The sequence below is a fragment of the Artemia franciscana genome, chromosome 5, assembly GCF_032884065.1.
Source record: "Artemia franciscana chromosome 5, ASM3288406v1, whole genome shotgun sequence".
Classification (NCBI taxonomy): Eukaryota; Metazoa; Arthropoda; class Branchiopoda; order Anostraca; family Artemiidae; genus Artemia; species Artemia franciscana.
Genome location: NC_088867.1, coordinates 49,900,648 through 49,922,806, shown reverse-complemented (window position 1 = coordinate 49,922,806; position 22,159 = coordinate 49,900,648). Strand labels below are relative to the sequence as shown.

The window sequence follows — 22,159 nt, the reverse complement described above, 5'->3', positions numbered from 1 at the left end:
TAGATATTTTGCTACATACTAAAGATGAGGATAGAAGAACACAAAGAGGAATAAACGTCAACTTAAGAGACTGAGATAAAGAAAAAAAAGCATTAAAGGAGCGTTTATCTCCAAGTCTGGAAGTTTAACTTATATTTAGTTGTCTCTAAACCAGATACATGAGTGATCTTAATCATTTTTATATCTAAAGTTTTGCTTTAATTCGGAAGGGGGGGGGGGGGAGTGAAGACGAAGAAGATTTTATTTTTTCTACTCAGTCTTTATGAAGTAAATGTTCTAAAATTAGATTAATTAAAGTAGGAATTTAAAAAAAAACCTTTTTGGCTGCTGACCAATGGTCAGCGTAGCTCAGGTTCCGATCTTCTGATTTTCTGCTTTCCTTAGTTGGGGGCAAATCAACCTACACTCCCTGTGATTTTCCACCAGATTTCTCCAGGTAACCATTTAGAGCTGGCTTGACTCTGGCTGAGCATACGGAGTCAAACCATTCATCCTTATTCCGAAACCAAATAGCAAGTGAAACCCAGACTCGAACCCCTGTCCTCGGCATTTCAAGTCTATCACCCTGACCACTCGGCTTGGATGGCTTAATTAAAGCAGGAGGATGCAGTATATTTGTGTGATATATCTACACATACAAACAGAATTGGTGTTGCTTATATGCGGGTGCTATTTAGCACAATACTGCTCGAATATCTCATGCAATTTGTAACTTTTGTGATTGTGTATATTGCGAATATGTTTTTCTCTGTATGATATCAAATTCTATTCCGCATTGTTTTTTTTGTTTTTTTGCACGTTCACGATGTAATCAAGTTATCACCTTAGAGGGCAAAATATAATAGACGCATTCCTTCTCTAGTGGGAGCGAATTTTGTTGCTAATTAATAACTGATTAACTTACTCTCGGGAGAGATGACAGTTACCCAAGCCCCCTCTTCTGGGCAAATATCTGCAAGTCGAATTTTTGCCATTTCTTCCTCTATGTTTGTCGAGTTGTAATCTTTCATCAGGTATTTTGACGGATAAGTAACTATACCATTTTCTGAACAATTTCCAGACAGTAAATCCTCAAGCTGTAATAAGCGACTGGCTAGTTGCCTGAAATCACAATGTCAGTAATATTACCATTTTCTATAAGGATTTTTACTAACCTAAAAATTTATAACTAATTAGAGAGAGAGAGGGAGAGAGATCGGTATATTTAAAAACTATCGTAGCATAGCTAAATTCATTTTTTTTTGTTGCAAAATCATACATTTAAACAAAAGCACACACTATACATTTAAACTAAAATCACACAAATAGGTGAATACGATAACTGGAATACTATTTTGATGGACGATAACTTTAATTCTTCCATTTTGTAACATAATGACTGGCAATTTATAAAGGGAAAATTCGGCATTCTATTTTTTGAATTAAAAGTCACTGACCTTAATAGGAGGGGGGGGAGGCTGATCACTACTAGTCGAACATGTCGGAGCTTGATTGAAAGGAAAAAGAGATGGCATATCTGCATTTGTAGAGCAGTCTATCACAACAAGGATGCGTTGATTGGGTTCGGTTTTCGGAGCAAGACTGGTTGTTCTTAATTAAACAATCAAGCTAAACTTAGAAATCTTGCAAAAAAAAAGATGACGCCACAGTTGATTCAGGTGAAAACAGTCCAATTAAGGCTTCTATATCAATTTTTCGAATTAAAAGTCACTGACCTTAATAGGGGGGGGGGGGAGAAGGCTGATCACTACCGGTCGAACATATCGGAGCTTGATTGAAGGAATAAAAGATGGTATATTTGCATTTGTAGAGCAGTCTATCTCAACAAGAATACGTTGGCACAGTTAACTCACGTGAAAACAGTCCAATTAAGGCTTCTCTATCATATTTGAATGGCATAGCACACACATTAGACAAACTTAGTAGTGTCAATAACTATATAATAACTGGTATTCTTTCGTTATATTGCGTGAAACAGGCTCAATTAAGCAAAACTTAGAATTCTTGCAAAAAAAGATGGCGCCATAGTTAACTTCAGTGACATCAGTCTAAGGCTACTTTATCGTATTTCAATGGCACGGCACACACATTAGACAGACTTAGGAGTATCAATAATTATATGATAAACAGCATACTTTCGTTAGATTACATGAAACAGGCGCAATTAAGTTAAACTTGGAATGGTCTCTGGGACAGCTGCAAAGCGTCATTCAGAGCTATTCATCAATAAGAATTAAAAGGTAAGCATCTTTACTTTTCTCAATATCTTTATGTAAGTTAGACGTAAGATCTTTTTACTACTTTTTTTGAAGTAACTAGCAAAAGAACACTTCGGACAACAGGCGTAAATATATATATATATATATATATATATATATATATGTATATATAAAGTGGCGAAACCCTATAGGCCAGTGTATTCTCCTGATGAGCCCTTGTGTTGGGTTGTTGCCTCTGAATTATTTGTCTTTATTATTTTTTCTATTGTTTGGTGAATGACGACTTATACTTATTGACGACATGACTGCCTGTCCATGGATTATTCTTTATGGTTGATTGTGTTTGGCTATGCTGTTTGACCTATGTGATTGTATGGATGAGTAGGGTTAAGGCCTCATTCAAGTGCTGGTCTATATTAGTCACTAATTTAGGAAAACAGTCTTCCTTTTCTCCTTCTGTCTCTTTTTTTTTATGTGTTTGTGCTGTTGCATTGGTGATTTCTCTTTTCATGATATATATATATAGCTATTAATAAGCGTTTTAGCCAGTTATTGAATTTCGTGAGCTGATATTGCAATATTTATCTATCTATTTCACTTTTCTGACTTGATTCACTTTAAAGTACTAAGAACAGTGGAAATCTAAATCTGATTCTCTAAATTGATTAAGCGGAAACTTCACAACAAAATACGAAGTAAATCGTTGCAAAGTTTGATGAATTAAATTTGATTATTTATTTTTCGGTTCTGCATGGCAATACTGGCAAAAATGTCGTACTATCCTAAAATTTTCCTAATTTTCGAACAACACTCAAGAAAATCTTACAAAATCATGATTTTCAGGTATGAATAGACTTGAGAAGGGTCCAGAGGAAAAAAAACATTTTTATAGGCCTGGGTTGAGTTTCCATTGGGAGAAATTTCCGTGGGGAAGGAAATTTCTGGGGGGGGGGGGGGTGAACTTCCCAGGGAAATTTTACTATACCAAATTATTTTTATTTATCTTACTTTCTCTTTGCCGACTCAATATTTGTTAGTTTACATTCAAAATTTAATGTTTCATACCTAATTCAGAGGCCTAATTTAGAATACAATTGTTTGCCTTAAAGGGGGTGTTTCCCCCTGTTTTCTAAAATGAGGCAATTTTCTAAAATTTTCTTAAAATTTTCTCAGGCTCGTAAATTAACATTAAAATGCGATTCTTTTGATGTAACTATTGGTATCAAAATTCAGTTTTTTAGAGTTTGAGTTACTGTTGAGCCGGGTCGCTCCTTACTACAGTTCGTTACCACGAACTGTTTGATAAGGATGTAGGAGAGGAGTAGTGTGCGGAGCAGTGTTGGCCTCAGGCGGCTTGGTGCTGCAGTAAATTGTTAGCAGCAGTAGTAGTAGCTTCAATGCAGAGAATATTACTGATTATGATTCCTAATCAATTCAAACGAAAACTGTTTTTAGTTATACTTAAACGATATTTTGGGATGAAGACCAAACCACAGGTCGTAAAAAACTAATATCACTATTGTTAATTGACCAGGAGGAGACATATAACCACGAAAATAGTTTTCAAACGTCTGGTATTTTTGGAAATGAAGATAAAATGCATGGATATAGCTAAAACTTATGCTGTCTGACTTCTGTTTTAACCCATCTATGATTGCATAGTCATAATTTCTTATAATGTACTAACTTTTTTTTCTATATTTTATAGTCGTAGTAGATGGGCTTAGAGATAAATGTCGTAAGTATTTTGAGTCAAATCGAGCATCAAGTCGAAATTTTCGGGAAATATGTTCTAGTCTCCCCGGGTGACTAGGTTTACCTCCTCGGTTTAGTTCAGCACCAATCTATAATAGAAATCACCCCAACAACTTACATGATTATCCTTAATATCTGAAAAAATACTATTATGCTAATAATTCTAGTAAAAATCCTCTAAATACATACAAATTACAAATTTTTTGTCTTTTTCTTCTTTTTTTTTTGCTCCAGCTAGGGCTGTGCATTTCTAGTGTATCAACCAGAGATCGACAAACATTACTCGTTGCTTTAAACTCCTTTTGAGGGCTACTGCTTAAACTATTTTCAACCAATACTAACAATTCTAAGTGAGAACTATCGTAAACATAACATATTTATTTGCTTCTGTTTTTCTCTTCAGCTATGACTACACTTATATCTGCTAGTATATCAACCAAAGAAAAGTTTTTATTTTAATTTCAGCTAGGACTGCAAATATATCTGCTAATGTATCAACCAAAGAAAGGCAAACTTCTCTTATAACTTGAACCTCATTGTAAGGACAAATATTTTTATTATTGATTAAATTTTCTTTATAAATTATTAACAATTCTGGGAAAGAATTATACTAAATACAACTTGTTTTATTATTTTTTTCCCTTTTTTAGTCCTGCACATCTATCTTCTAAGGATTCAACCAAAAAAGGGAAAACATCCCTCATACCTCCAACTTCAATGAAAGGGCTACTACCTAAACTATTTTCAGAAAATAGTAAAAATTCTGAGACAGAATTATACTAAATACAGCTTGCATTATCATTTTTTTCTTGATTTAATCCTGCCCATTTATATTCTAAGGATTCAGACAATACTGACAATTCTGAGAAAGATTTATACTAAATACGACTTACTTAATTATTTTTTTTACCTGATCTAGGCCTACAAATCTATCTTCTATGGATTCAGCCAAAAAGGGGAAAACATCCTTCATAGCTTCAATCCTTCCAAGGATAACTGCTCAAATTATTTTGAGACACTATTAATAATTCTGAAAAAAAAATTATACTAAACACAACTTACTTATTTTGTTTTTTTGTGTTTTTTTTGCTTGAACTAGGACTGCACATTTATCTACTATGGATTCAACCAGAAAAAAAAATCCTCATAGCTTCAACTTCAATGCAAGGGCTACTGTCCAAACTATTTTCATACAATAACAATGATTGTGAGAAAGAATTATACTAAATACAACTTACTAATTTTTTTTTTTGCTTGAGCTAGGACTGCACATCTATCTTCTATGGATTCAACCAAAAAAGGGAAAACATCCCACATAGCCTCAACCCCGTTTAAGGACAACTGCTCAAATTATTTTCAGAAACTACTAATAATTCTGAAAAAGAATTATACTAAACACAACTTACTTATTTAGTTTTTTTACTTGAGCTAGTGCTGCACATCTATCAACTATGGATTTAACCAAAAAAAAAAAAAAAAAAAAAAATTCCCTCATAGCTTCAACTTCAATGCAAGGGCTACTGCCCAAACTATTTTCAGACAATATTAACAATTCTGAGAAAGAATTATACTAAATAAAACTTACATTTTTTTTACCTGACCTAGGCCTGAGCATCTATCTTCTATGGATTCAACTAAAAAGGAGAAAACACGCCTCATAGTTTCAACCCCATTTTAAGGCAATATTAACAATTCTGAGAAAGAATTATACTAAATAAACTTACATTTTTTTTTACCTGACCTAGGCCTGAGCATCTATCTTCTATGGATTCAACCAAAAAGGAGAATACACGCCTCATAGTTTCAACCCCATTTTAAGGACAACTGCTAAAATAATTTCAGAAACTACTAACAATTCTGAGAAAGAATTATACTAAACACTACTTACTTATTTAGTTTTTTTGCTTGAGCTAGGGCTGCACATCTATCTTCTAATGTATCAACCAGAGATCGACAAGCATCCCTCATAACCTCAAACTCATTGTAAGGACTACTGCTCAAGGTGTTCTCAGAAGATGGCAAAGCCAGTGGTTTTGAAATATCTAACATCAAATCTCGTACTGGAAGTGAAAAATATAATAAGCACAAGCTCAAGGCCCTTTAGATCAAATAAAGGTAGGTCATTCCTTTGCTCCCAAGAATTTTAAGCCAGAGCTCAAGAGATTTCCATCCTGGAAGATTATTAAAATGCTTTTTACATTATTTTTGTAACATTTTTCATACAGTTTTCAAAACAAAGCAGTTCAAACGAGTATCTATCTTTAAGAAAAAAAAATATTAATAACCAGACGAGATTCTACTTTGAAACCGAAGTCAGGTCTCGAACCGACTCTCGACTTTGGGAGTCTGTTTCATTAAGGAGAGCCAAAGAACCCCTGATTTCCCTTGGGGAGGAGTTAGGGGAGAATCATAACTATTCCTGATTTTATTTCTCACTGGAGAGGGAAGGAGCGTAACCCCATTTTTATTTTATCCTAAGTTGAGTCTTATTTAACATAGCATTCAAGTAAGGTAAGTCTTATTAACTTCTATTATTTTCCAATAAAAATATATGCCAATAAATTAGCATTGTATTTTCAATGATCACATCAAAGTTAGCATGAATAGCTTAATCTAAGTCAAATCATTAAAATTTTCTAAAGATATTTGTTAGATTTTCTCGTTACCTAATAGATTAAGAACTGGTCAAAGAAACAGTAGCAAGAATACGGAGAAAAAACAATCCTACTCCTTTTTCTATTATTACGTTCCTACCAGGCAGGTACACGCGGATTTATTCCACGAGAGGGCTTACACTTCATTCATATTTCGAGAAGATAGGACAAAGTATGGTAAAAATTTAATATTTAGGAGGGGGCACGACTCTAAAGGGTTTAAACTGGCCCTACATACATACATTTTAGAAAAACAAAAGGAGCATATGAGCCATTTTGTATATTATCATATGGGTAATATTTCTAGCGGCAAGTTTTCTAGGCTAAATTAATAGGAATAAGTTTTACTTCGACTATAAATCAAATCTAATACATAGATCCCAGCGCCTGTAAAGGAGGGTAAGGCTGCATATGCTGTAAAAGAGGGGGAAACACTCATATTATTCAAACCTAACAAAAAGATCTACTGACCAGTTCTTCCAGAGGTGATTTTTCCCGGTATGAGAAATTTTAAGAGAAAAGTTTTACAAGACAAGTTGTTCAAAATCAGATCTTACAGGGGCAAGCTTTCCATAGAGGCAAAATTTATGAAGACCACTTTTTCTTATAATTAGGGAGAGTTGTTATAAAAACAAAGTTGAAAATTACTTGTATATACGATGAAAACATTTAGAAAAAGCAACATCTAGAAAAAAAAAATATCTTATTCATAAACAGGATTAGGAGAAGCCTTAAAGCATAGCTACTCTCCAGGCTTGCATATAGTTTAGCTCACTTATGGAGGGTAACCACCAACAGGTTGGTGCATCTGGAAATTATTATGTGACAAGAAGCTTGATATAATGTAAAAGAGCAACAATAGAAATGAAACCAAAATTAAATATAATACAGCTGAATCAAACAAAGCAGGATCTCAAATTGCAAAACGGTTGCTCAATTATCTTAATTAAGAAAAATAAAAAGAATAAATATCAAACAAAAATACAGCTGAAAGAACAAAAGCAGGATTGCAAATTGACTGCTTTAACAACGAAAAAGAAAGCGGTTGCAGCCATATTTTAATGACTAACCATTTGACATCGACATGAACAACCCATTAAAACTGTTTACATCTTTGGCTGGCTTCCCTTTCTTTTTGGGTTCCTTTGTAAGCTAAAATATGGAAAATTAGCATATAATCTCAGCTAATTGAAAAATGTTGATTACACTGTGACTAAAGGTCACAAGTTCTAAGAACAACTGAAGCGTGTTTCACACTCGTTCACCTAAGACAACAATTACGTCCCTAGTCTCAAAATGTAAATGCTCAGAAAAAAAAAGTAAAACACGGAAGAAACAAATTCGTTCATGTATGACCACAAATGTGTCCCTAGTGTCAAATGTAAATGGTGAAATATGACACACAAAAAAACAACTAAACACAAACAAAAACACAACCGAACACAAATTCATGCCTCTTTGACACTCATTCAACTATGAAAACAAATGCACTCCAAGTCGCAAAATGTAAACGATCAAAAAAAATATGACACACAAAAAAAAAATAAACACAAACAAAAAAGCACAACCAAAAATAACCTCATGGCTCTTTCACAGTCGTTCATCCATGACAATAAATGCACCCCTATTTTCAAAATGTAAGTGCTCGAAAAAAATATGACACAGAAAAAAAAAAACTAAACACAAACAACCAAACAAAAACTCATACCTCTTTCACACTCATTCATCTATGACAACTAATGTAACCCTAGTCCCAAAATGTAAATACGCGAAAAAAAAGTACGACACAGAAAAAAAATACAATTAAACATAAACAAGACACAATCAGCACAAACTCATGACTCTTTCACACTCGTTCATTTATTACAACAATGAACCCCTAGTCCCAAAATGTAAATAATCCAAAAAAAATAAACACAGAAAAAAAAACAATTAAACATAAACACAACCAACACAAACTCATAGCTCTTTCACACTCGTTCATTTATGACAACAATACACCCCTAGTCGCAAAATGTAAAAGCTCGAAAAAAATATGACACAGAAAAAAAACAACTAAACACAAACAACAAACACAACCAAAAACAAACTCATGGCTCTTTCACACTCATTCATCTATGACAACAAATGCACCCCTCCTTTAAAAATGTAAGTGCTCGAAAAAAATATGACACAGAAAAAAACAACTAAACACAAACAACCAAACAAAAACTCATGCCTCTTTCAGACTCGTTCATCTATCACAACGAATACAACCCTAGTTGCAAAATGTAAACGCTCGAAAAAAAAATATGACACAGAAAAAAAACAATTAAACATAAACGAAAGGCATAAACAACGCAAACTCAAGACTCTTTCGCACTCGTTCATTTATGACAACAATACAACCGTAGTCGCAAAATATAAATGCTCGAAAAAATATGACACAGAAAAAAAACAACTAAACACAAACAACAAACACAACAAAACACAAACTCATGGCTCTTTAACAGTCATTCATCTATGAAAACAAATGCACTCCTAGTCGCAAAATGTAAATGATCAAAAAAATATGACACAGAAAAAAAACAACTAAACACAAACAACAAACACAACCAAAAATAAACTCATGGCTCTTTCACACTCTTTCATTTATGACAACAAATGCATCCTTATTTTCAAAATGTAAGTGCTTGAAAAGAATATGACACAGAAAAAAAACTAAACACAAACAACAAAAACAACCAAACAAAAACTCATACCTCTTTCACTCTCGTTCATATATGACAGCAGATGCACCCTAGTCGCAAAATACAAATGGTAAATCAAAATAAAACACATAAAGAAACAAGTAACCACAAACAACACACAAAACCAAACACATACTCATGACTCTTTCAAATCCGTTCATCTATGACAACAAATGCACCCCTAGTCTCAAAATGTAAATGCTCGAAAAAAAATGAAACAGAAAAAAAGCAACTAAACACAAACAACAAAGCAACCCAACACAAACCCAAGGCTCTTTCAAACTAGTTCATCTATGACAACAAATGCAACCCTCTCAAAATGTAAATGGTCAGAAAAAATATAGCACAGAAAAAAAAAAACTAAAACAACACACAAAACCAAACACATACTCATGACTCTTTCAAATCCGTTCATCTATGACAACAAATGCACCCCTAGTCTCAAAATGTAAATGGTCGGAAAACATATGACACAGAAAAAAATAACTAAACTCAAACAAAAAACACAACCAAACACAAACTCATGGCTCTTTCAAACTCGTTCATCTATGGCAACAATACACCCCTAGTCTCAAAATGTAATTAGTCAGAAAAAATATGACACAGAAAAACAACTAAACACAAATAACAAACACGACTCATGGCTCTTTCAAACTCGTTCATCTACGACAACAAATACACTCCTAGTTGCAAAATGTAAACGCTCGAAAAAAAAATATGACACAGAAAAAAAGACTAAACATAGACAAACAAACACAATCAAACACAAGCTCATGGTTTTTAACACTTATGCATCTAAAAAATGTACACCTAGTCTCAAAATGTAAATTCTAAAAAGAAAAATAAGACACAAAAAAATCAAACAAATCACGGACAATTTTTGTTTTTAGACCTTGTTTTCTAAGCAAAGATTTTACACATGAAAAATTATTTAGTGGGCCACCTGGGACCACTATACTAATAATGAAGGTATACTCAATATCCTATCTTAAGGCCCTTTGACAAGTTTTCAGGCCTGGAAAATGAAAAAATACCTTAAGAATAAACTTGTTTCATATTTTACTAATGATGTAAAAGTAATTATCAACCGTTAAGAAAAAGACTTGAGAGTGGAATATCGCGGTTTTGAAAGTTTAATTGAAAATAAATTGAATTGTTGGAAATAAATGAAGAGTGGAGAAAACATTTTTCTAATTTTTGTTTGTATTTGTAGATATTGTGTGTGAGAAGGAGAGTGAGGAAGAGAGTTACAGAAGGAGTTTGATTGTTATTAATGTAGAAGAATAGTCTAAAATGGATGAATGCATGAGCGAGAACTTCGGGATAGTTGTTTGTGTATCGCGATATTTTTTCAAGAGATCCATGGGTTGCGGAAATCCCATAATTGAAATGATGTGCAAGACATTCTTCAACAGCTTCATCGGGATTTAAAAATTATATTTGATCACACGAAGGTGGTTGAAAATCACCTTCAGGGAATTTGTAATGGGTATGTGCCACAGTTTGTTGGCGTCGAAGGTTGCAACGGTATTGTCATTCTAACCTAATATTTATTCCTTCTTTACTTCCATTTCTGACACCTTCTGACACTCGCTTTCGCATGTCTTCTAACGCACAATTCTTTGCTCTTGACTTTCAGTTTTGCCACGTTCTGATCCTCGGTGTCGTTTATCTTCTAACCGCACAATCGTGTGTTCTTCACTTTATTTTTTGACACTTTCTGATCTAACGGTATACTTCATGATTCTTCAATTTCGTTTTTGGTTCGTTCTAATCCACTCGGTCACGTGTCTCTTAATGCATCAAAGAATCATCCGTTTTATAGTATTTGTTTTCTCTTGGGATTCGTTGTGATTCTTACTGCTGTTTGTTCTTTAACCACAAATTCCATTTACGAGTCAATGTGATCATCCATGATCAGATTAGGTTAGGTTTAACCCAACCTAACCTGACGAGAGTTTAACTCTTCCTTCCTGTTTATCCTTTACATACGCTTAAATAACACACTCTTTATTCCATTGTATTTTCTTAATATCTAAATTACGCAATGGCATAATTACCGTGTTATTCTTTAGTTTCAAGATACATTTTCGTTTACAATTTGAGGTTATTTCTGCTGTTTCTCGTACCATGCTTTTTTTCTTTAGCCTTTGAGTTATTTGTTGTCTTATGTAATTTTGCACGTGTCATAGATACTAATAGTTAATTTCTCCTTTCTGTTTATGCTTCCCAAACTCACACGCGCTAAATTAACAAGTTGCTTCATTCTACTGTAATTTTACTTTGTCTTCTAACCGTATATTTCTTTGCACAACATTTTCGTTTATTGTTCCATGCCTTTTCTTTAGCTGTTCAAAATCATTTGCCGCCTTTTGTAATTTGCTTGCGTCATATCTGGGATCATTGCTTTTCCTGAGGCAAAAATAATTTCAATGATTTAAAGAACATAAACATTGGAACTTGGAATGTTACGACGTTAAAGCGTGACTATCGTATTGACATTTTGACTGACGAATTCAGACGATTCCAACTGGACTTATTAGGAGTTTCAGAAATTCATATCCGAGCAGTAGGAAGCTTGAAATTAGGTGATATAAAATTTGTTTACTCAGGCAGGAAGGATGGGGTATATAGACAGGGAGTAGGGCTCAAGATGAATAGGAAAGCTGCTAAGTCTTGTTTTGGCTGGGAAAGTATTAATAATAGAATACTAATTGCTCATCTTATGACTAAAAAGTTCAGGGTATTAGTTATAGTAGTTTATGCCCCTGTTGGACAGACTGACCAAGATACTAGTGACTGAAATAAATTTTACTTACAGTTATAGCAGCCAGTAGACAGGGTCCCAGGTAGAATAAGGTGTTTTTACTAGGAGATTTTAACACCCAGGACAGTAGAAATAGGGATAGATGGTACCCTAGCCTAGGTAATTTTACTGTAGGAAAAGAAAACAGAAATGGCTACAGACTCTTGCAATTTTGTAGGTATAACAATCTAGTTATGACCAATACGGTGTTTGGTTTTAGGATGTTACGACGTTAAAACGTGACTATCGCATCGACATTTTGACTGACAAATTCAGACGATTCGAACTGGATTTATTAGGGGTTTCAAAAACTCATATCACAGGGTAGGAAGGATGAAATTAGTTGATATACAATTTGTTAACTCAGACAGGAAGGATGGGGTACATAGACGGAAAGTAGGGCTCATGATGAATAAGGAAGCTGCTAAGTCCTGTTTAGGCTGGGAAGGTACTAATGATAGAATACTAATTACTGATTTTATGACTAAAAATTTCAGGGTATCAGTTATAGTGGTATATGCCCCCATTGAACCAACTGATGGAGATACTAGCGACTCAGATGAATTTTACTTACAGTTACAGGAGCAAATAGACAGGGTCCAAGGTAGAGATATGGTGTTTTTACTATGAGATTTTGACGCCCAAGTCGGTGGAAATAGGAATAGATGGTATCCTAACCTAGGTAAATTTTGCGTAGGGAAAGTAAAAGTAATGGCTACAGACTCTTGCAATTTTGCAGCTATAACAATCTAGTTATAACCAATACGGTGTTTGGTCATATAAGGGCCCATAAGTTGACATTGTACGCACGTGATGGTAAGACAGCAAACCTTGTTGATTGTTTTATAGTAGACCGAAGACTGGCAGGATCAACACAAGATACTAGGGTATATAGGAGTGCTGCAGAATACCATCTAGTAGTGCCTAGGGTTAATTTAAAGCTGAAATTTCGGAAGGGTAACTCCCCCCGGAAAGATATGATGTTGGTAGACTCCAGGATGAAAATTTGAGAGAAGCTTTCCAGGAACAGATGAATACTAAACTTGAAAGTTTAAATCTGACAATGTGGAAGATGGTCGAAATATAGTTTAAAATTTGACAATTTGGAAAATGGTTGGAAAATTTTAGAAAAACAATTTGTGAAGTTGCTGGAAAAAAGTTAAGACTGCAGCTAGGAATATTAGTGAAAAAGGTTTATGTTTAATAGAGAGGAGAAGGGGTTTGTGCAACAATCATCTGAGTGATAGATCATATGAAAACAAAACGAATGTAATGAAAGTGGAGAAAACATTAAAATATGAACTAAGGAGGTGTGAAGTGGCGGCTATGGATAAAATTGCTGAGGATCTGGTAGATGCCACTAGACGGCATAATAGTAAGATATTGCACTGGCATGTTAATAAATTGAGAGGGAGTAGTCAATCCGGACTTGTCCCAGTTAAATATAGGAACGAGGCGACAATTAGTGATAAGGAAAGAGTTAAAGAGAGAGGGGTGGGACATTTTGAGAACGCACTAAATCGAGATAGAGTTGCGGGAAAAGATATAGAGGAAAATGAAAAAGTTTGTGATACCTTGGATGTGAAGGAAGATTTGTTTTAAGAGGAAGAATTAGTCACAGAATTAAAAGGATTAAAAAATAATAAGACTCCAGTTGCTGATAGTGGGGTAAATGAGTTTCTTAAATATGGTGGATGGATGTTAGAAAAAGCTACTGAAGATTATGAAATCGATTTTTGAAAAAGGGGAAGTACCTAACGATTTTAGGAAAACCTTAATTAAACCACCGTATAAGCAAGATGATAAGAGTAAGTGTCGTAATTATCGAGGTTTTAGTCTGGTCTCTGTAGGTGGCAAATTACTTAGTAATATGATACTTTTCAGAGATGCTGTAGACAAAATTTTTAGAGAAGAACAGTGCAGTTTTAGAAAAGGTAGAGGATGTGTCGACCAAATTTTCACTCTTAGGTTAATAATTGAGAAGTGTCTTAGTTGACAAACACCATTAGTCCTCAGTTTTATCGATTATGAGCAAGCGTTCAGTTACGTTGCTAGAAGAGCTCTAGTAAAGGTATTCTCCTTGTATGGTATACCAGACAAATACATTAAAGCGATTAGTGCTATGTACGAAAATAACACTGCTGCGGTTAGGTAGAAAATGAGGTTAGCAGCTGTTTTTGTATTAAATCAGGAGTTAAGCAGGGTTGTGTTCTATCCCTCTTTATATGGATTATCTCTATAGACTTTGTCTTAAAGAGCACAGGAAAGGCAATGCGAGAACACGGAATCAAATGGAGAGGAAAAACCCTCCTGGACTTAAATTATGCTGATGACTTAAGCATCCTAGATGAAAATTTTAGCAAAATAGATGACTTTCGTAGGTTTTGCGAGTTGAGGGTGCTAAAATAGGTTTGAAAGTTAATTTTAAGATGACTAAGTCACTAAGGCTAGAAATAAGTGAAGATGAAAAGGTGACGTTGGGTAACGAAAATATTGATCAGATGGGCAGCCTCGCTTACCTTGGTAGCATTATTAGTAATGACGATGAGAGCAGTGAAGATGATAAAAGTAGAATAGCCAAGGCTCAGTGTGTTTTTTCACAGTTAAACAAAAATTTGGAAGAATAGAAAAATAAGTCTACAAACCAATATTAGAATTTTGGAAGGTACAGTGGTGACAGTGGTCAAATATGGCTCTGAAGCATGGACGCTCCGAAAAGCGGATGAAGATTTACAAGATGTTTTCCAGAGAAATTGCCTGCGGATTGTTCTGGGTACCCGGCTGACTGACCGTATTTCAAACAGTAGGTTGTACGGAAAATGCGGTTCAATCCCGTTTTCTAGGGCTATAATGAAAGAAAGGTTGAGATGGCTAGGGCACCTTCTGCGGATGAAGGATGACATATTGCCGAAGATTGTCCTTTTCGGCCAACCGTCTAGGGCTAGACGGAAAGCACTCTCCTTCCTGAGAGAGTGCAAAGACATAGAGAGAGGCTTTGAATAGATTAGGAGGATTAGAATACGATGGAGGAGGAGCGCGCGTCGCTGTGTTGACATCAGGCGCTTTGATGCTGCAGTGAGTTGTTTGCAGTAGTAGTAGCATATATATATATATATATATATATATATATATATATATATATATATATATATATATATATATATATATATATATATATATATATATAGCATAACCGGGACGGAAAGACAGACAGACAGACAGACCGAAGCGAATTTGCGATTGCTATATGTCACTTGGTTAATACCAAGTACCAGAAAAAGCGAATAAACACGCGTCCATGATGATGAAAATATAAAAATTTGCACTCTTTTAGATAAGAATTTGAAGCCTCGCAATACAGTCTGACATTTTGAATTTGATGGCATAATTTTCATCAAGAGGATAGAGGATTTAGAAGATATGTAAAACCGATTATGAAAACGTCACGAAAATGAAGAGCTAAGACAGAGGCGGTTAGAAGAACAGAGAGGTCAAAATCTAGGACACCAACAACGTGTGGCACAATGCCAAGCATATACGTACAAACGTTCCATAGACTCAGTAAATGTTCCATATAAGTCGTTGGGACCCTTCAACATTGCTTGTATTCTCTGTGGAGCCTTCACAAGTAATCAGAATTGAAGAAGAAGGACAAATGCGTTTAGAAGACTGTTCGTCGCCCTGGACCCCCGGATTTCTTTATAATTGTAACTTGTAATCCTGATAGGCCTGAATTTAAAGAAGCAGCAAGTATTAAGTTTGATGACAACTCTATTGTAGAACAGTCCCCTCAAGATCGTCCCGATCTCAATACTCGAATTGCAAAACTGAAATTTGACGATATAATAAATGATATTGATAAGGAACACATATTTGGAAAGATGGCAGCATATGTGTATACGATTGAATTTCAAAAACGTGGACTACCATAAATGCATTTGCTATTGATCAAGAGCCCTCAGGATCGAATCCATAATCCAGTTGAAATTGATGATTTATTTCGGTCAAAATTCCAAATTCCAACGATACATCATTAAGAGAATTAGTCTTAAAGTGGATGATTCATAATCCGTGTGGAAATTTAAATCAACATGCGAGTTGCATGATCAATAAACTGGAAAATTCCAGTGCCACTTCGGTTTTCCAAAGCAATACAATTCAGTGACATCTCTAGCCGATATATATATATATATATATATATATATATATATATATATATATATATATATATATATATATATATATATATATATATATATAGGTCTATATTTATATATATATATATATATATATATATATATATATATATATAGGTCTTTACTAGCTATTGCTGTTATGATAGTCATTGTATATCGATTTATGCACTTTTCCAGGATCAGAATGTCAACCATCGATTTGCAATGAAGTCCGTTTATCTATATTTTATCAGTTAAATAGCATCAAAAGGAAAGTTTCTCGTTCTAGTCTTATATACCATATGTTATTCATTAGTGTTTTCATTTCGTTTGAAAAGTTTCACTGCAACCTGAAAAAAGGAAAATGTTGCATTTTTATCATTAGGCCCATACCGATCGCAAGACAAAAAATCGTTGAATCACTTCCAAAAAAAATGAAAAAATATTGTAAAAGTTGGATCTGAGTAATTTTTCTCTTTTTGCACGAACAGGACAGTATTAGAAAATACTCCAAAACCTTACCTTATACTTTTGATACATCTTAATTAAATTCTGATTATCCTGTGCCATCTGTTCAATTTTATCATGCAAACAAATATTCTCCAAAACAAGGCCATCTACTGAAATGATTCTTTCCTCTTCGGGACTTCGTTTCATTGATTGGTTCAAGTAATGATTAAGTCGGTGCAGCGATTTACGAAGATGGTCTTTTTCATCAGAAAGTTCTTGTTTCTCATCGAGCAGGGCTTGTACATCTTGCTCAAGTGACTGAATCTGCAAGTATTCACCTTTATCAGTTAAAGAACTTCTCCAACCAATATACACTTCTATTTTACATTTGCTTTATTGGACTTCTTCTTCACTATGCTTTTATTTCACAAACTCACAAAAACATTGTTGATGTATTCTTACAGGATTGACAAAATTAATCTGGACACAATAACACACCATCTACCATTAAATGTAATTGCTTCAGTTTCGAGTGTTTTTTTTATTATTCAAGGTACTTCTACTTCTACTGCTATGTTTCTAGTTTAACCATCAAAATATTTTTAAAGCAATTTTTATAGATTCATGAAACTTGCAGGACATATTTTTGAAGCAATTTTTCAAGTAGAATATGGAAAAATAGGCCTTCAGTTTAATGAAAAGAAATCAGATGTGTTGTTGTTTAATGCTAAGCAAGGGTCTGCTGTTGATGTTAGGCTGGGTGGTGCTACTGTTCGGCTTGTCGAACACATAGTTTATTTGGGGATCCCTATTGGTCACTCTACGCTTGAAACGCGTCATCTTTTGCAGAGTCGTCTGCAGAAACGGATCTCTTTAGCGTATAGCCGTGTTGAAGTTTATAAGCGTCAGTTTGATCGGCGGATTTTGGCCCATCTGTATAATGCAATGGCACTACCCCATTATCTGTATTTAAGCCCCTCTTGGAGTATATTCCAAAAGGAAGATCTATATATTATAAATATGCGAAGTACCTCTTATGGCTTCCACCATGGACAAGTAGCCGTATTGTGACAAGTCGGTATGGGATTATCGACCCTAATGAAGCGATAATAGCCCAGATCGCCAGATATAACTCTAATATTGTTACTCGTCCTTGGACAATTATTTTGAGGCAATAGGTTTTGTTTTTTGTAGTTAGATATCCAATTTTTCTTTATTTTTCTTGTGTTTGTGTATTCTTTTGTAGTGAGTTTTTTCCTTTTTTATCTTATACTCCATCTGTTTCTTTTGATGGGAATTAAATATACATACATACATACATACAGAGTGACTTTATGGACAGCCAACTCTACTTAACTCAGTTTCTAGCTGTTCGAGCAATTTTGAATGACCTAATTCCAGCTACAAAATACACCTAAAGACAGGGGTGTAATTGGCTATAGGGCAGTGACAGGGGGCAACTGCCCCCTTCAGACGCAAGTTTGCCCCGCCCCCCATTTGAAATTTAGTTTCTGCAAAAAATCTTGTCAAAACTAAGATAAATCTGCATAATTCAAGTGTACAGATAAACAGGTCAGTTTTCTTTAGTATATCTTTGCCTTTATGGTAATATATCATTTTTCAGTTTTTAGTGTCATTTTCACTTGATCTGAGAGAATGGCTCCAACTTTGCCCCCCCCCCCAACAGAATTTTGACGAAATTGCGCTACTGACTAAAAATCACAGTGTTTTTAAACCGTCGTCCTCTTATCTATCTTCAACATATCCCACACTACAAAATCAACTTCAGACAAATATCACTAATGTGTCGCTTCGAGCTTCAGACAGTTTCGAGCTACTCGAGCAATTTCGAACCGTTGATCTAAAACATAACTCGAACTACAACATACATCCAGAAATCACTTTGTTTTAAAATAGTCATCTTCTCATCTACCTCCAGCACATCCCACACTAGAACGCCAACATCAAAATAAATATAAAGAAGAACTGACCTACTAAAAACATTTGTTTCACTGTTATAGTGTAGTGTTATCAAGTTGAAAAACAAACAGACGTGGACCTATATCTAGCTCCGATTCCGTGCAGAATCAAATGAAATCGGTCATCTAGTTAAGAAACAACCTTATTTAGTTCTCAAATTACACGTTGGCAAAATTATCGTGTTATTTTTTTAGTTTTGAGTCATGAGGTGCCAAATCACCAATTTCAGTTGAATTAAGAAATTCTGTCTAATATAGAAAATAAAGTTGATGAGATAGAAAGAGGAATAGAGAGATAAAAAGTACATCCAGTACTCCAAGAAGATGAGAAAAAATACATGCTGATCTTGATAAATTCAGACATATTGTAAGAATGTATAATTGGGACAATATTAAATATTGAAAATTACAGATTAAAATCCTTTTTGAAAGAGCTGATTCTGTTGAGAAGTTGGCTAGAAATTTAATTAAGCAGCCATATTGCTGGAATGATTATTTTTCATTATTCATTTATTTATCTTACGACGGAAGCTCTTAGAACACTATTTAAGAATATAGGGTGATTGGAGGACAACAAGTCCCCCTTTCGTGGCTTTTTGCTACTTCATCCCCTATTACTCTCAAAACATAAGCTACCTATTTTATTCAGAATAGTTGAAAGGCCAAACAAAGATGCTTTTGAGATGACTTGGTCCCTCACAGCCCCCAGCATAAGGGCTGTAATTTTTTAAATTGCCAATCGCATAAGATGGGCTTTATCATGGTTGCAGCTCTAGCTGCAACCTACTAAAAGGCGAACCACAACCCATATTAACCAAAAGTTAAAAAATTCGTTCAAAAAAACTGCCTAATGAGAACAATTGCCGTCTGATAGTGATCCGGGAATGGTGACTATTTTTCTGGTTCAACTTAAAAATAAAAGTTTATAACGAAGAGAAAACTATGGTGATTTTGAAAAAGAAACTAAAATCCCTTGAAAACGGCGTCTGATTGACATGAAAATTGCAGCATTGGAATCATCATGGTCTAAAACCTTATAGAGGAGAATTATAATCCCAAACCTTGAAAACAAGGAACATCACTTCTTTTTTATTGGAATAAGGGGACACGTTTGATCTCCGTTATCTAATGGTTGCTTTATACCCAAGAAATACCGCAAGACTTCTGACGATTCGAAGATCATTTAAACTAGACGGTCATTTACAATAAGTATATTTCTCTTACAGAAAATCAATGACTTGATATATATATTTAGAGTTTCAAGGTTAGACTAGAAGAAAATCAAAAGGCCAGGGTAGATAAAGGAATTTTGAATTTGTTTCAAAACAAAGAAACTATCTTTAACCATTGATATCCAAAGCTACGCCCAATTCGTAAATTTTTGGTTTAAGAAACGTAACAACAAAAGGCAGGACGCTTTTCATCAGCCAGGTGGATTTGTTGGTCACTATTACTTTTTTCATATGTTTTAGAACTAGATCACTAGAACAACAGATTACTTTCGACACCATGGGATGCTGTCCCATTAAAGTACGAAAGTGCTAGCGAACTATAGGTACTGTTCAGCTGATCTTTAATATTAATTCACTTATAAAGAAGAAAAAAATGAGAATAAAGTGTTCAAATAAGTTTAAATTACGATCCAGGCCTTCCAAGAACTGGCCTGGTTAGAGAAACGATAATTTAAATAAATGCAATCAGAAAATAACCTACATATACCAATCTGAACCAAGTCGTTTCTTAGAAGGAGAACAAACCTATTCTAGAAGTGTCGCTGACATGAAACACGAGATTAAAAAATAACTTGAGGGAAAATGGTAAAAGGTACAACTCCTGGCCTAGAAAAGTTTGCTTCATTTTCAAATTTGTTAACCAGATTTAGCTACTGAAATCTAAAAATTTACATTTGGAAAGAAGTGGATATACAATGAATGTTCAAATCAAAACAAAACAATAAATCCGTACAAAACCCAATACAGATCTGAAAGAAAAGGATGAAGTAAAGAAAAAATAAAACTTGCAAAATTTTATTAACGATAACATTATTCGATTTGACGAACTTGAATGTGCAGTCGGAAAAATTGATGGCGTAAGGAACCAGAGTGTTTTAAAGGCCACACAAGATCTATGCCTCAATAAGATCGAAGAGACAGAGGGTACAGAAAAAGCATTAGCTTTCATAAATCCATGCCATAGTATAAAAAAAAAATTCAGAATAACCTTCTTACACGGGAAATTTCAGAAGTCCTTAAAGGCTACAGCCTCAAAAAGCTCATTTCACTCATTATCTATTGTTTTGACGAAACTTTTGGAAATTATTATCTATTTACACACCCAACCTTACGAGCTCTACTCTCTGTTGGGGGTTAATGTGTTTTTTTTTGTATTCTTAAGCATAATAAAAAAAGTAAAGTAAATGGCATGCAAAAAACGGTAGTTTTCACATCAACTTTTTTCTAACCCAGCTTATCTTTTATGTCAAAGAAATAGCTGAAGAATTCACAAACTTTAGACACTGTGCGATCTGGAAGGACATTGACAATAAAACTATTTCTATTACGCAAAAACAACGGCTTAAAATAAAGGATAAAGTTTCATAGTCTTTTGTAAAATTAAAAAAATGACAAGGCCACAAACATTTTTGTTTCATTAGCTTAAACAATGAAATTATCTTGGAAATGTTTTGTGAACTGGTTTAAATCCTTACTTCATGTATAGTGTAACTTTATGTGACTCGTGCTTCGATCCTCCGTCTCCAAAGGAGAGTCCCATAGCCATTGCACTGTAGTAACTACTGATTTAAAATGTACTGTCATGTTCAACGTTATAATACGTTTGGATATATTCCGTATGATTCATATTTATTGTATTTTATAGTAAAAAACACTTAAAGCTTGAAATTATTCAATAAACGCTTGCCATATTTGTGACGGCTAAATATCAGCTTTCCCTTACTTGATCTTTTTTCTAATGCACGTTTTTGAATTTTTGGTTACTATCGGCTAGAGCTCGTTCTTTACTAACCTGCGGTGAATGCCGTAAATATTATAATTGCCTGTTCCTTTTGGTTAACCAAGCCTAATATCATTCCCTAATTCTTTACTAGCTTGAAGCTGTCACTGCAACCATCAATTAGCATGGTGATGTCTGTTTGTAATTGCCTGTTCCTTTTGGTTAACCAAGCCTAATATCATTCCCTAATTCTTTACTAACTTGAAGCTGTCACTGCAACCATCAATTAGCATGGTAAACTAGATCCGACTATTCTTTGCGTATTACCTTACTCAACATATTTATCAGAAACAGGAAAACAATGCTGCTTTTTCATTAGTTTAAACAATGAAATTATCTTGGAAATGTTTTGTGAACTAGTTATGTATGGTGTAGCGCTA

At 34.3% G+C, this 22,159-nt stretch overlaps 1 protein-coding gene across 1 annotated transcript in view; it reads right to left on the bottom strand.

Moving 5' to 3' along the window:
* Positions 1 to 22,159, bottom strand: part of LOC136027546 (uncharacterized) — a 45,600-nt gene that overhangs the window by 6,405 nt on the left and 17,036 nt on the right. Inside the window, exons 4-7 of the mRNA XM_065704899.1 lie at positions 16,861 to 17,112; positions 7,699 to 7,780; positions 5,863 to 6,034; positions 905 to 1,101 (exon numbers count right to left, since the gene is read on the bottom strand). Coding sequence (XP_065560971.1) covers positions 905 to 1,101; positions 5,863 to 6,034; positions 7,699 to 7,780; positions 16,861 to 17,112 — 703 coding nt within the window. The remainder of the gene's footprint in view (positions 1 to 904; positions 1,102 to 5,862; positions 6,035 to 7,698; positions 7,781 to 16,860; positions 17,113 to 22,159) is intronic.